This window comes from Thunnus thynnus, chromosome 2, assembly GCF_963924715.1.
Source record: "Thunnus thynnus chromosome 2, fThuThy2.1, whole genome shotgun sequence".
Classification (NCBI taxonomy): domain Eukaryota; kingdom Metazoa; phylum Chordata; class Actinopteri; order Scombriformes; family Scombridae; genus Thunnus; species Thunnus thynnus.
The window spans coordinates 23,448,807-23,465,140 of NC_089518.1; the positions used below are offsets into that span (position 1 = coordinate 23,448,807).

The 16,334-nt window shown below is 39.7% G+C and overlaps 1 protein-coding gene across 1 annotated transcript in view; it reads right to left on the reverse strand.

The window, feature by feature from the left end:
- Window positions 1–16,334, reverse strand: part of ntrk2a (neurotrophic tyrosine kinase, receptor, type 2a) — an 89,055-nt gene that overhangs the window by 62,999 nt on the left and 9,722 nt on the right. The window contains exons 6-13 of the mRNA XM_067611718.1: window positions 8,796–8,929; window positions 7,346–7,478; window positions 7,047–7,118; window positions 6,610–6,837; window positions 5,527–5,541; window positions 4,947–4,958; window positions 4,662–4,699; window positions 4,228–4,327 (exon numbers count right to left, since the gene is read on the reverse strand). Coding sequence (XP_067467819.1) covers window positions 4,228–4,327; window positions 4,662–4,699; window positions 4,947–4,958; window positions 5,527–5,541; window positions 6,610–6,837; window positions 7,047–7,118; window positions 7,346–7,478; window positions 8,796–8,929 — 732 coding nt within the window. The remainder of the gene's footprint in view (window positions 1–4,227; window positions 4,328–4,661; window positions 4,700–4,946; window positions 4,959–5,526; window positions 5,542–6,609; window positions 6,838–7,046; window positions 7,119–7,345; window positions 7,479–8,795; window positions 8,930–16,334) is intronic.

The window sequence follows — 16,334 nt, forward strand, 5'->3', positions numbered from 1 at the left end:
TTTCAGCAGTCTGCAGTCAGTCTGGGAGTCCAACAGTCCTATTGAAGCCAACATGCTATTTTTTATCTCCATCTCGTAGGGGTCTACATCTCTGGGTTTTCATTTTAGCAGCCAACAACATTTGCACACATTTTTTGTTTGTAAATGTGTACTTTTATCTTCTTGATTTCAATGAGCCCTCTTGAATGAATAAGTAAAGCTTAACTAACATCATGCAATGCTGATCTTCACTAACCGCCACAACCGATGTTAATGTTTGTCTGTTCATTTTAAATAACAGCTTCTGGTGAGATTTAGCCTTATATTTAAAATTGATAAAAATGACTGTGTGATGTGAGAGTGGTCGCTCATGTTATCGAATTCAGAGGGAATCATCACATGACACTGCAGGTCATTCTCAGCATTTTACAGTCTTTCAGCTAATTGTTTTGGTTTTCCTGCCCCCAGCTTTACTGTCTGGTTCACTGTCAACACACTCATAATGTTGTTTTTGGCTGCAACAGGCAAAAAAAGCTCTAAAACACCACTGTACCTTACCCACTCCGCACCAAACGGCAGACAGACACAGTTAGCAACTAGCTGGTGAACAAAGTGAAGCATTTAGCAGCTAAAGAGGCAGATATTTTTCTCAGGAATTGGTGGAGACCAAACACAGAACTAAAAGGGGAGTGAATATTGAACTTACATTCATTAGGTTTGACGGAAACACAACTCCAAATGATGCTAATGTTGCTCTGGCTAACATGTTTGCCATATCAACTTTAACAGGTGGCCAAAAAAATCTAGTAATACAGGTTTATAAAACCAGAAAGACAGACAAGATAGCTAAGTGTTTCAGTTTGTGAAAGTTAATTGTAACATTTTGATCGCCTAAAAAAGTCTTGTTCAGCATTTGGTTGTACTAAAAGACCCTCTAAGGAGTTGGATATTCAGTTTTTCCGATAAGTACATTTTGTTTTAATGGTTTTAGGCCCGTTTTTCACTAACAAGAATTAGCATTAGCATTATCACAGTTAACCATAGACCGTAAATGCACCGTGCTAGGGTCAGCTCCACCCCCTTGTCCAAATATAGACACTTCTGGCTCCAAAACTCAAAGATGGCGACAGTCAAATCCGAGATGGTGACAGTCAAATCGCTAAAGTCAAGGCTTCAGAATGACAGTCCGCAAACCAATGAATGACATCACAATGACTACATACATGTTCTTTTTTTACAGTCTAAAATCTCTACACTTCCACTATATGGTAAATTTTGTATTCAATGCAGTTTCCTTGCTCCCATGTACCAAAATAAACTCAACAACACACATACCTATATACAGTATATAAAATAGCCATCCAGTCTGGGTCAAGAACCAATAAGGAGATTGTGAAAAGGAACCTGTACCAAATGTTGCACATGTGTTATTGATGAGAGAGCAGCAGAATAATGCAGCCACTATAAATAATGCAAACTTGTAAACCAGCTACAGCTTTTTCACTCGCTATCAGAAAGAGACAGGGAGCAATTCACCCAGAGTCAGTGAGGCGGGTGGTGCTTTTCTGATGCACACCTGTTCAATAGGGTGCAAGGCCTGACTCGCTCTCTTCACACATTCTGATCACAAGTTCATTATTGTCAGCACTGACTTACAGTGTGCCTGTTTGTGTGCGTCTGTGTGCATGTGTGTATGATTTAGGAAACCATGTTGCCATGACATAGTGCTGTTTGTTTTAGTTTAGCGCTGGTAGTGTGCCGCCATCTGCGGTTATATTTCTCTTGTTGATATGAACTTTGGTCATTGGTCCGGTATAGGAAATATGCAGAGGTTTCAAACAAACAGTGGTTATGTGGGCTGCTGTGGATTACTCACAGTTCTCTGTCTGACTCTGCTGTATATACTTAACACCACTATCGCTCTATCTCTCTCTCTCTCTGACACACACACACACTCCACACACTCACCCCAATGTCAACATGCTGCAGGGCACATACATCTGGATGTATCTGGAGCATAAGGACGGGACCGAATGGGGAGAGGAAGTAGACAGTGGAAAGAGAGAAGGATGAAGACTCAAGGGGAACAATCAAAAGGGCAAAACCGTAATGTGACCTAACATCCTACACACAAATGGATACACATGCAAAAATGCTTAGACGTATAAGAAAACACACACACACACACACACACACACACACACACACACACACGCAAATACAGATATGTAGGGGATGTAAAGAGGCATTAGAGATCATTTCATTTACGGAAACCTCATTCACCTCTCCTGGAGAAAGAGGAAACCACACACAAGACCATAAATGCACACACACACACACACACACACACACACACACACACACACACACACAATGTATATACTAGCTGCTCCATCCGTCTTGCACCCCTCCTCTCTGGGGGCCATAAATCAATCACTGCCAAAATACTGCACTTCAACTGTCCAACCTAGGATCTCAAACACATAAAAGCACACACACACACACACACACGCACACACACACACACACACACACACACACACACACACACACACACACACACACACACACACAGTAACAGACACGTCGTGCGTCTGTTTCTACATTTGCATTTTTTGGTGTAGTTTGGTGATTTTACATGTCAAATGTGGGCCTTCTCTGCAACAAATGCAAATAGTTATTTCCTGGATGACTCTATATTTAAACAGCACAATTACTTCTTCAGAACATTGAATTCTTGTGTTGCTTATTATGAATGCATTATGCTTCTCTTTCAACCAAACTAAGTAAACTAAACAGAAAGCACAGAAAACTGGTCCAACACCCAGCTTACGTACTGTATTTTGGGGATTTCACTCAGCTAAATCAACTCAACTTGAATTACTTTTACAGCAAAAAGGTGTGCTTGCTGCACACTGACTATATCCATATTTAACCACCGTTATGGTGTGTATAAGAAGGAGGACTGATGCAAGTGTAGTTCAGTGGTTATTGTTAGTTCACAAAGAAAATATCAGTCAAGCGTCAAAATGAGCAAAACAGAGACAAACCAGTTCTAGTGAGTCAGTATGACAAATACTACAATAGATTAGTTACACTTGTAGCCATTGCAGAAGTGTGTGGCAAAAAAATGATGAATGGTCAATATCTCTCTGTGTGGGCGTGTGCTTGTGTGTGTGTGTAAGTGCAGGCTTCAACAATGGCTACCACTGCAGTTTTACATCAGCGTAACAAAGACTACAGTTTAGTCAACATGCATGTTATTCACCAGCAGCGCCGAGACCCAGTGACCCTTCATCAAACAGCAGCTGTTTCCACCTGAACAGGATGGATTCATGGATACGTGATGGTTTCATGTTTGTAGACAGCGTACAAGCATGAGACCAGCGACACAAAATCAAACATGAGACAAGAATTTTAGAGTCCTACTCCCTTTAATTAATTCAGTCATCACAGCTAAGCTGTCCTGGAGTCTCCTTTCTCTGTGGACCTTCTCTGCAACAAATGCAAATAGTTATTTCCTGGAACGACTCTATATTTAAAAAGCTGAAATAACCACAACAAGAAATAATACCAAATATATCGGTATAGGTTTTTTTTTATGTCTGTCTGCAAGCTAGCACCTCACCAGAATAGGTATGCATTTTCCCTCAATTTTTTACTGTACAAGTTTAACCAAGTCTCCCACAAGGGAGAACAAAGGTGATGGGCATAACATTTTAAATGTAAGTAAGCTGTAGTGTATTGCTAATTTACTTAAAGGTCCACTCTTTATACCATTTATCATCAGTTTATTGATATGTACCCTCAAAAGGTTAGACTTATAGACTGAAAATAATCATGATGTGTTTTATAAAAACAAGCTTGTTCAGTGATTTTTAAAGCTTTATTTTTGGGGGCGAGGAGCAACAAAAGGTCCCATTTGGAATAGAAGGATGCACCTCAACCACTATGCTACTGTTTAACAGGTAAACATTGATAACTTAGTTGATTAAGTTGTCATCTGTTAGTCCTTTTATTAAAAGACCTGTCATTTTGATAATGACAGAAAGTTTCTTCTACTCCTTTTATTTTGGTCTTTTGTGGCAACTCTTTTGTTAATGTATCCATGAACCATCCATGTTACACTCTGACTTCCCAAATCCTTCATGTTAAAATCCACAAACAGCAAATTATCATTATTTCTTTACATTCCTCCTCCCACACAGGGTGGACACCACCAATGCAGATCATGATCAGGAGTCTTACCTTTGATGCCAAACTTAGAGTTTCCTCCAAACTTGAGAATAACCAACATCAAGAGGAAACCGGTGAACGCTACAGCGGCGATGCCCACCACCACGTACACCTGCACAATGAGAATGCGAGAGTTACAACCCACCTACACTGAAGAGACAAGCCCAGGTAAACACACACAGACAGCCACACAAAGCCGAATGTCACAGGTTGTGTTTGACATCACTGTGCAAGAAAGGCAGATTCTCTAAAGTACCTCTGTATCTCAGAGGTTCATTGTGTTGGGCTCCTTCAATTCCTTCTAACATTAAGAAATTAGATCTGGCTATGGTGTTTCTTGAAAAGTAACACAACTAACTGAAAAAAAAACAGACAGAAACAGTCAACAACTGACAGGCCATCAGCAAAGAAACAGAGATGGAGGAAAACAGTGAGACGTGACTTACAGCGACTCTGTCCTCAGGTGGGTCAACAGGGGGACCCTCTGTTGATGCAAGAAAGAGAAGGAGGGATAAATAAAACAAAAGAGCAAAAGATCCACTCAAGAAATATTTTTTGAGCGAGTGATCGAGAGAGTTGTACTACATGTGATAATAACATACTTTTTACAAAAATTTCTTGAGTAAAAATACATAATTATGTGATTTAATGGCTTTTGGCTTCAGTTGGTTCAAATTGTCTTTTGCATTGTGATGTTTGTGATTGAGAGTGAGCAAATAAAGAGGCAGTACCTGTGGTTAGGTCTGCAGGAGAGAGGACGCCATGGAGAAAGAGACAAAAGAGAATAATTAGATTCTAAACATAATAAACGTGTTTCAATTGCAATTTTTTTGACATGCACTTTCAAAATAATGTTGTCAATCATGCCTGTTCTCTGAGCTTGTTTCAAAAACATTACACAAACACAATACACAAACCAACAGACAACATATTTTTAACATGCAAAATATCAGGGAAAAATATATAAAAATATATATAATAACAAAAAATAAAAACAACATCAGGACCACAGTGTGGAAAAAGAAAGATCAACATCAAGCCTAATCCCTAACTGCAAGGATGTGTAGGTGTGTAACGCACCCTCAGCAACTTGTGAAGAAGAAAGAGAAAGAGAAAGATTTCTAAAATGTAATTTGTGCAATTTGATGGAGACGAAAAATGATGAAATGTTAAACAGAAAAAACATTTATCCAAAAACACTCATATGAATTTAAACCTGGTTTGTTAGATTTAACAAAGCATTTTTACATTTGATTAAAAAAAACATGTACGTATGTAAAAAAAACAGGTATAGATATCTATTTCACTTACCATAATAGTAAGGCTCTCTCTCAGTTCCTGCACATCAGAACAACAAAAGATTATATTTGATCAAATGTTCACTTTGATAGAACATTTCATGGACAGCATCCACACAATGGATTAAAGCTCCCAAAACTTTATTAAATTTTTTTTTTAATATTAAAAATCCTTCTTTTTCTCTTTTTTCTCTCAAGTTGCAGAGGATGGGTTGTATCAGAAATATATATTTAACATGTTGGCCATGAATGAAAACCCAATTGGGTAGAAATGCTGCTTTTTATAAGTCCAATAGAGCTGCAGGGGCTTTAATCCAGTTGGAAGATACTTATCCTGCACACGACCACATTTCTGCATATTCATAAAATATGTCACGCACATGTAGTATATCTCACATGTAATCTGTATACTCTCTCTCTTTATGAAATTATTTACACAACACACATAGCCATACCTAAACATAATATAACATGCACAAATCTGCAAGATTCTGTGTTCAATCAAATTAGAAATAATAACACCAGCTCCTCCCTCATATGCAGTGACTACCAGTAATTGCAGACACAAATCAGCATCTTGCCAGTATGGTATCCCTTTTTTTTAACAACATTACCCAGACTACAAAAGATATATAAACACAGCTTGCGTTCATACTCAAGCTGAGAGGATGGTGCTTTAAAAGTTTAAAAAGGGACACTTTTTTTTAGACTACAGTCAAAAGTATACCACATTTACTAAAACAAAATGTGTGGCAGACAGCTTATTCACAATCATGGAGTAAACATTTGTGGCCACAAAGAAAGAGAATAGCATGAAAGACTCAACAGGATGTAAAAGTGATGATTATTTGAGCTTGCAACTCAATCATACCACACCTACATCATTTCTGGCCTGGAGAAACTGTTCTACCCGCCATGTACTCCATTTTAAGACATATTTGCTAGTAATTTGCAAGAGTAAAGTTAAAGATAAAGCTTAATTTTACAACCATACAGTATTCTGTGCTGCACATCAGCGTAACAGCATGTTAGATACAGTATATTCTACCAATCATGATGATGTAAAAACATAAAATTGCAAAGTTTTACTCCTCACCATCCCAGGGTTTGCGCATGAAGTGGGCTTCCACCTTCTTTCGGTCTGATCCAAATTTGTTTTCAGCCACTAATGTATACAGCCCATTGTTGAGGTGTGTGGGGCTGTCCAGCTGCAGGCAGCCGTGGTACTCTCTCTCTGTGATGTCATGGATCCTAGTCATGATGTAGATCCCCTCCGTCACTGCCTCGTCGTTCAGATACCATTTTAGTTGCGGCATTGGGTTTCCTGGAAAGGTTATGAAGACAATACTGTGTTATTCATTGGTTCACAGTTTTTAAATTATCAGTCACTGTTCTTTCTTTATGTCGTCATTGCTGTGGTTAATATATGCTGTGGCATGAACAGTACTACTAATGGACATTATGTGGATGCACTGCACATAACTGACTAACAAAAGGATGTGATTCCTTGCAGCAGATTTGGTACACTCTTACCTGCCACACTGAAGGGGATACACCAGTGGTGGTCTGGTATTGCATCACTCAGCTTAGTGATTTTGGGAGGAACTGAGTGTAGTGGAGAGAACAGAGGTGGTCAATGTACAAACAGAAAGCAGATAAAGCCAAAGGGCAGATCAGAGGTAAAAGTAGTGAAGCCTGAAAAGACACTGATTAAAAGAAGAGAGAAACAGTTGTTTTCTCCAACTCTGTTTTAAAGACTACACCACACTGACGAACACATTGACACATTAATCTATGTTGAAGTAGTGCTGTTTGCCAGAGGGTAAACGTACAAAGTATATTCAGCAGCAGTGAGGATTCCTTCTCTCCTACAATGTTCTCAGCTGTGCAGGTGATCTTGCTGTTGTGGTCCAGCGACGACAGGTTGGACAATCGCAGCACCGAAATCTGACCTGATGTCTCAATCTGGGAGAGTGAACACATCCATGTATCAGCATGAAGGTACGGTTATTTTTTTAACACAAACAAGAGATACTATTGCCTATCCTATCCTGGAGTTTGCATATATACTGAATGGTGACATATAGCTGAGCTCAGTTAGGATCAAGTGTCAGTGAATGAGTAAGAGCTTCGATGTTTATTTTCATTATCATATTCTGCTGATTATGTTCTCATTAATGAGTGAAAATTAATACATTTATCATTTTCTCTGAGACCTAAATTCAGTATGATAAACAAAAAACCCCAAATAGTCACATTTTACATTTTACAATTTCATTTAGCAGATGCTTTTATCCAAAGCGATGTACATCTGAGAGAACATCATGATAAAGCTAAGTTCGAATCTGATAGGATGTAGGTGCCAACAGGCAGTGGCAATACATAGAGTGCTTTTTTTCAGTCCATCAAGTGTGGAGGAACAGCTGTGTTTTTAGTCTTCTCTTAAAGATTGACAGGGACTTTGCGGATCGATCAGAGTTTGGTAGCTCGTTCCACCACAGGGAAACTACAGAAGAGAAAAGTCTGACACCTTTCATTGGCAGAACGTAGTGAGCGGTAGGGAGTGTAAACCTGAATGAGGGAGTTCAGGTAGGGGGGAGCTGTTTTAGTTGCTGTTTTGTAAGCAAGTGTCAGGGTTTTGAATTTGATGCGGGCAGCAACTGGGAGCCAGTGGAGGGATATGAACAGCTGGGTGACGTGCTGTTTTGGGATGGTTGAAGACGAGACACGTCGCTGTGTTCTGGATCATCTGCAGAGGTTTGTGGGGAGACCTGCCAGTAAGGAGTTGCAGTAATCAATGCCTGATATTATGAGAACCTGTGCCAGGAGTTGTGCTGCATGCTCAGACAGGTAGGGTCTGAAATTCCTGATGTTGTACAGGGAAAATTGACATGACCGAGCGATTGAGGCCACGTGAACTAAGGAGGATGACAAGGAGCTTGGTTTTAAAGAGGTTAAGTTGAAGTTGGCGTTCTTTCATCCATGCCGAGATGTCGGCAAGGCATGACGCAATCTGAGCTGAGACTGTGTGGTCTTCCAGTGGGAAAGATAGGAAAAGCTGGATTTTAGAAGCAGAAACCAGCAAATACTTGACATTTTTTCTTGGAAATGACAGAAACAACAAATCAACTAATCGACTAATATGTTTCAGTTCTAGCATGAAGGCATTACTAGCTAATTTTTTCAACAGTGTTCTCAAATAATGTGATACTCATAATCCTAAGATATTTGAGTTTGTGTTTCAGTGTGTGTGTGTGTGTGTGTGTGTGTGTGTGGCCTAACCACATAATTGGTGACCAATGCCATGTTCCAGATCAGCTCAGGTGAGGGCACTCCAGAGGTCGTACAAGACAGCTCCATGTTCTCCCCCTCCATTACCTTAACTTTGGATGGGCTCAACGTTGCCATGGGAACCTCTACATACAACCAGGGAGTGTGAAGGAGGAGAAGCGGATGAGGAAGAGGAAGGTTTAGAGATGGAGAAAGGAGGGGAGGGGTGAGGGGGAGAAGCAAAGTTAGGATTCATGGCTGACTCTTGTCTTTTCAGTTGAAACACAAGGCACGTAACAACCACGACAATAATAGTGGGAAAGCAGGCAAACACACACCCACTACCACAGAGTAAAAGAAAGACACACAAAGCTTGAATTCAATCCCCCCCCCTCTCTCTATCTCTCTCTCACTTTCATTTAAGCACACTCACCCCAATCAAACAGTCAGACAAAGAGACAGAGTTCAAACACAGTAATGGTTACACTGATTACTAGTGCATGTCTTCAGCAGCCCAAGTACTAAATTGATTGGACACAGTCTGAAGCCTCTGTCAAAGCAAAGACACTGGTGACTCTGTGTGTGTGTGCGTGTGTGTGTGTGTGTGTGTGTGTGTGTGTGTGTGTGTGTGTGTGTGTGTGTGTGTGTGTGTGTGTGTACAGTGCAGACCAGGAGGTGACCTGGGCATGACCAATCAGACTCAATCAGAGTCTTGCCACCCTTGTCCCCTGTCCAATAACATCCTTGGTGAAGACAGGAAAAAGAAGAGAGGAGATGAGAAGAAAAAGAAGACAAGAGAAGAGCAGAGAAACGAAGAGAAGCAAGAAGAAGAGAAAAGAGAAAGACGAGAAGAGAGGAGAAGAAATGGGTGTCGACAGCTACTGCAGATAAAACTGGACAGATTTCTTATCGAACCCCTCTCCTCTCCCCATCTTCTCCCCTCTTCTACCTCTTCTGTCCGTCGGCAGAATGCTTATCACCAGGGCAACCCACTTATCACTACGGCAACCCACTCAATCACCGTGAGACACACTAAAAAACAGTCATTTCAGTGGTGGCAGGCCAGCTGCCATATCAGAACCACATATCTTAACAGGCTCTCAGTAAATCAGCTTTCTACTGCCACTACAGCCATCTGCAGGTCAGGTTACTTACACACACACACACACGCACACACACACACACACACACACACAGCTACACCCCAGGAAGCACAGGAATCAGAATAAAGCTAATGGGAACCTACATGGTTTTGATGTGAATGCAGTTGGCATGACTTGCTCCTGAACATGAATCAGTACATAGAAAAATTATTTCCATGTTCAATTATTTACGAGTGCAGCTTTGGTCGTCAAGCCATCCGTGACATTCTGTGATTGTAATCCTTTCGCTGCTCGCTGATGTGTTCGGAATCAACAAGTAGGGTCGGAAAGGAATATACCGTAATTAGCATGGCAGACCAGTCTGTGTCTGTGACAACACATGAGTCATTACGTGGAAAGATTTCACTATTATGTGCTTCAGCGTTTGGCTGAGTTACAGCCCACCTGCAGCCAGTTGTAAACATATGGAAAATACTGGCAGTCAAGTGACTGCATAGGGTGAGCCGACAGCACAGTAGCGTCCTAATGCATAATATTCACTGCAAATATGAGGAAGCCAGACTCTGTTAAAAAAAATCTTGGTTTGGTTGAATATATTTGCATTAAAGTCTCCCTCCAGTCTAAAATGTGTTTTTTTGTTTTGATTCCTGCACTTGGATGTTTGAGCTTCACTGTGCAGAATGATGTATGTGCCGTTTGACACTAGATTGGTATTTTCACATTCTTCTGCTGAAAGAAGAAAGTTTCTCTGTGCTCACCAAAATTCTGAGTATCCAAGAGAAAGGTTTATGACATCACTACTAGCTTGGTGGTCCAGTATTCAACTTACACAAGTGTGGTGTGGAAACTTGAAGTCTCGAGTGCACAAACGCTGAGAATCGACTTAACAGTGAAGTAAGAAAAATCTTGTATCCAGCGATTAACCTTTTGAAACGAAAAATATTTGCTTATTCATATTTCTGAATTTTTCAGTGAGGGAGGTAATTTTTATATATTTGTATATGTCTTACAACATATCTGGAGAGGAGTTTTAAGTTTTGTTGACAAAACAATCCCAAAGGTCCACTTATCAGCTCTTCTCAAGCTTTCAGTCATATCACACCATCTTCATCAGCATAATATGCTCAGTTGTCTTTTTTTTTATGTGAAACCAAGATAAATCACAGTTGCATACATTTTCCTTACATAAAGTTAGACATACAAACCAATAAACAAACAAATGCACACACACTATTACTGAGAATTTATCAATAAAATGTATTTTTGTTCTCTCTTAGAAATAATTATGCCATTATTTTTCGATTTGTCTGTAATGTACTTGCATTACAGTTAATTAACCCAAACTACAAAGAATCTATTATGTTATACATTCAATCCAAAGGCCAATAGAAACATAATTAAACTACTTATACATATGAATTAAATTAAACTTCATAGGTAACATAAATATATCCCATATTCCTTTAAAATTCTTCCTTTTCTTGCTTCTTGATAACACTATCTCATTCAGTATGTTGTTGCTCTAATTAATTAATCAAACCAGCTTTTAGATGATGGCTCATTTGATCATTGCTACAAGACCCACACATAATATATTTTCCTGTATTTGATTCAATCCAGGTACATTAGAGAGATCAGTTGTCACTGAGAAGAGTAGTTATTGAGTAGATATTGTTTTGTCAGGCCACTATTTCCAATAACACTGAACCTGCTTAACGTTGAGTCAGCACGGACGAGAACTCCTATAAGTGCTGTGGATGACATCATAACAGCTCCTGCATTCGCGTATCAATAGACCCATCTAGTTGTGACCATGTGATACAGTTGAAAGCTCCAGAAAAACACAGTAAGTGGACATTGACTTGTGGTCATTCTTTCAAACTGCTATTCTGAAGGTCAAGCTTATTCTTTGTTGCTTTTTTCTATGCTCAGTTTATGTAACAATTTCCAGGAGAGATACAAATTAGTGACAAATTAAAGAAAATAAACCATCATAAGTGTCTCAATAAAGCAATGAGCCACCAAACGCCTCCAGAAGGGCTTCAATGCTTTATGTCATAAATTCTCTCTGACATAGAAAGTCTGTAACTCTACTGGACTCATGAACACGTCCAAAAAATATTCACTCATTTGGTGTTTTGATGATGGCATTAAAGAGTCATGTCTAACATATCAGTCCAAAATCTCCCAAAAGGAGTTCAAGTGGGTTTTGATCTGGTGACAGTGAAGGCTGCTCTGTCATTTTCATCAAACCATTCAAAGACTTTTAGACCCCTCAGGCCCTGAATAGAAACATTTGTTCTGTTGATCATCATTTATTCAGGTTTTTTTTTTAAATTTAACACCTGTACGCTGCCTTCACTAACAAAACAAATTAATATGACTTAACGTGTCTTTTTTCAGCCTCCATATGGCTTCATGCTAAGATGGAAGAGTTATAAATGGTTAAGAGGTAAGAATTGGAAATAATGCACTTGTACCATGTCAATGTTGTATTTTATTTCATTTTGTTTGGGGGCTTGTTTGATCATTTGTTTCAGACTTTTAAACTTAATTTATTCTTATTTAGGATTTTTAAAAAAATCATGAAAATAAAACTTAATTGTTCATAATTTTCACTCCTTTGAGGGACTATGATTAGCATCTTATTTGTGTTTTTTTCTCTATTATTCCTCTTACTTAACCAGAGGCATTTTCGGAGCTGTCAATGTCACAAAGGGACTTTGTTTCCTGCAAACAATGATTTTTACCGGATGAGTAAACTTCACCATAACAAACCCTGAAGAATGAGAGTGTGAAGAATACATTACATTAGCACTAAGTATATACCAGTCGCTGACACTCCTTGAAGCCCCTTTGGCAAATCCAGTTTTCCTTCATTCACTAGGTGCATGTACTAGATTTAGATTAGATTAGATTTTATTTCAAACATGTTGCTGTGAATGGGCTGTGAATTATGAGCACGGCATCAGGGATATGCCCCGGTGATATGGCGCTGAATAGCTGCTCACAGCTCATATTTAAAAGAAAAACATCCGCTGCTCTCTGGATTGAAACCCCGGCACAATACGCCACAGCATACTTCAGCGTCAGTGTCGGAGGTGTCGTTGTTGTCAGCCCTTGTTATAGGCCACAATAGGCACCTCCATATCGGTGTTTAGAGAGGCGCTCACATTTATTATGTAACGCTCCAGCCTTTCCATCTGTGGTGAGTTCTGATGTGAGGCAGAAGCATTCAAGAGAGAGGGAGAAAGGAGATCCTTTGACGAAATACACAACGGGGAGAGAAGGAAATGTGCTGGCGAGTCACACGACACAGAATCCTCCACATTGTTCTTATGTTCAAGCACAGTGAAAATGCATTAAAAAAAGAGGCATTCACAAAATGATTCAGCAGTGGAACAGGGAGAAGAAAGAGAGGCTTTGAAATCTAGAGTCTGTTATAGATTATTGATTTCCTGCCTAAAATTACAGTCAGACAGGTTGTCAGCTGGCCTGCTCTGACTCTGACATCAGATCACTTGTAGGTATCTGTGGTTTTCTGTAAATCCAACAAAACATGCTGTGTCTGTATCCGTCATTCTTCTACTGTTTTTTATCTAAGAAAGAGTGCCACTTTTCAGTTATTGTGTTTAGTTTTCGCAAAAACCTTTAACATATTTTTCCCTCTTGATTTATTTCATTAGTTATTTTAGTCTGATCAGCTGAATCTAATGTCAAATAAGAACGTCGACACTGAATGATTTTGTAAAACCCCAGATTACGTACACTGATAACGTTTTTTTTTTACGTCTAGTGGCAAAGTTTCTAAAATTTGATCTTTCTACAATATCTGTGCATGGTAACTACACTACACTCAAGTTTGTGGAAATATTGCAATTATGGCAAATAAATTAAGCTATTATTAAGGTTAGGCAACTAAAAAACATTAGTTACACTTATGGAAACATCACGGTTATTAAAAAGGTGAACGTTAACTGCAAATCTGTGATGGGACGTAAACTTTGGTCTCCTGCATGAAAGTCGAACATGTTACACTCCAATCCATCACTTTGCCTTCCACCTCTTTAGATAAAGGACACATTATTTCTTTCACTGGCGCTGGATGTTGTCATTGGATGTTCAGTAAATCCTACATGAACTAGGAAATGGACGTAATTCCACCAGGCTGGTTGAGCTTTGTATCATTCATATCATATGATGGACCAGTGGCAAAAGAGAAACTGTAAGGGTTTGTTTGGTATCTTTACACAACTTTTCTTCATCATTTAAAATTTCCTAGCAATTGCTTTCTTCTCTTTCACTTTAAAGATGATTTACTGAATTGTTTTGACCAGTTTATTAAGCGGTTATCCATTTTAAGCCATCTTGAATCCTTCCGTTAACAGATGACAGTAACATGGCCTAAAAAGGAATTCAAACGAGCCAAAGGTAGGTGGGATAGCACTAAACATCGCTATCATTACTTTTAAAAGACTTAACAACCTCGTAAAACATCAAGGTTGCAAGACACTATCCTACTCTATTTCTTTCCATCTACATTGTGCTGTTTTTTTGTGACTTCTGTGTTAATATTAAGTTTAGTTTTCCAGTTTTTATGTCTTGCTGTTGTTGCTGGTCTCCCTGTCTGATTACAGCAAATTCACACATATGAATAGCATCTCCAGCCCACAGACACAGGAGCCATCTGGCCTTCTTTGGTTGGTCTGTACTGCCATTTACTACGTGCCTCATCTGTTTTTCACACACATATATATATATATATGTAACTGTTAAGAACACAAAGGAAGGAAGAGAGAGAAGCAGAAAGTTTGGCACACAGTCAAATATGTAAATACACTATACACGAAACTCCTTGATAAAGCCAAGAAGAAGTTGCCCACCAAGCCTGGTAGACAGACATCCAACCACACAAACGTACAGACAGACAAATGGATAGAGACGGATGAAGACAGAGTACACCAGCGCTGTGATGTGACCAGCAGAGGTCTGGTAATCCATCTGCTGTCATTTCCACTGCACATGGAAAAAAGCACCTTAGCTCAGGACAGCTGGTTTCAATTATCAGCATTTTAGCATTTTGAGCATTCAGCATATACTTTTAGGTGCAGAAACTTAAGGTGTAATGAGTGAGACTGTAGAAGAGGCACACATCTCTTGATTGCCACACTAACAAACAACACCTTAGGGTAATCTTATAACTAGAAGAAGAGTTGAAAAGGGAATTAAACAAGAGTAGAGAGTTTATAGGCTTTGTAATCAAAGAACCGGGTGGGAATGCTCGTACACCTGCAGCTGTTTGAACTCCCACGGTTCACTTATTTTCATATTGCACAGGCATGAGACTGCAGTAAAATGAGACCAGCACTTTTTAGTAAAGCTTTGTACAGGTCAGTAGTGGGAACAGTCTGTATTTTCCGGCAGAAAATACAGACTGCCGGAAAATAGAGCTCCGGCAGTAAACAGTCCATAGAGAGAAACAGAGAGAGAGACACATGCGGGTGGCCTGAGAGATCAGTGTCAGCCTGAGGGCATCGTTGGGCACTTCCTCTGCTTTGTGCCCTCCTCATATGTCACTCAGAAATGGGCAGACAGACATAGGGACAGACAGTCATACATGGGAGCAGACAGACAGATGGAAAATGAGTAATAAAGAGGAGAAAAGAGCGAGAGACGAGAGAGAAAACGACAGAGAGAGCAAAAGGCCAGCAGTTTGGCCAGACTACTAGTTCTTTTGGTGTATCGCTGTTAGCCCTGGGGCATTATTTGGCACCCCTGCCCCATCACGTCCTCCTCCTCATATGTCACTCTGCCAGGGGGTCCCCAGCCCACCCCTCCAGGGGCCCTGCTGTAACTGTGCTAATGCCAAAAATAACCTCTGCTAATGGAAGGGAGGCAAAGGGGACCGATCAATAGGAGTTATCAATGACATTATTAGCTTCCTGCAAGCTAACTTATTGTTTGTGTCCTGTGTGTCCCGACTGCCCCAAGCTATTTTTGACCACATCACTTGCTCTGTCAACAACAGAGAATACAAAAAAATACTTCCAGATTTATGTTCTGGATCGTTAGGGCAAGAATCAGATTACATTGCAATTTGAGGTCTGGAAAGCTTCCATTAAAGTACTGCAACTTTTCTGATTAATATGCTGTTATTGCATGTTTTATAAATTCAAATCAGACATGAAGTTTCCTTTATGTTCTCACTTACAATAACAAACTGCGTCTGACAGGACTGATTCCCCTAAAGGCTGGAATAATCTGAGTTTCATTTGTTTACTTGGGTCAAACTCGAGCTCTAAATTATTACTGAATGCCAATTTTAGTCATATTTGCACTTGTAAAAACCTACAAATTCCAACTGAGTGTGGACAGATTTTCCCTTTGAGAAACAGACCGGGTCAGGCTGAGACTTTCAGAGACAGGTCAAGCTGTAATCTGACCCCGT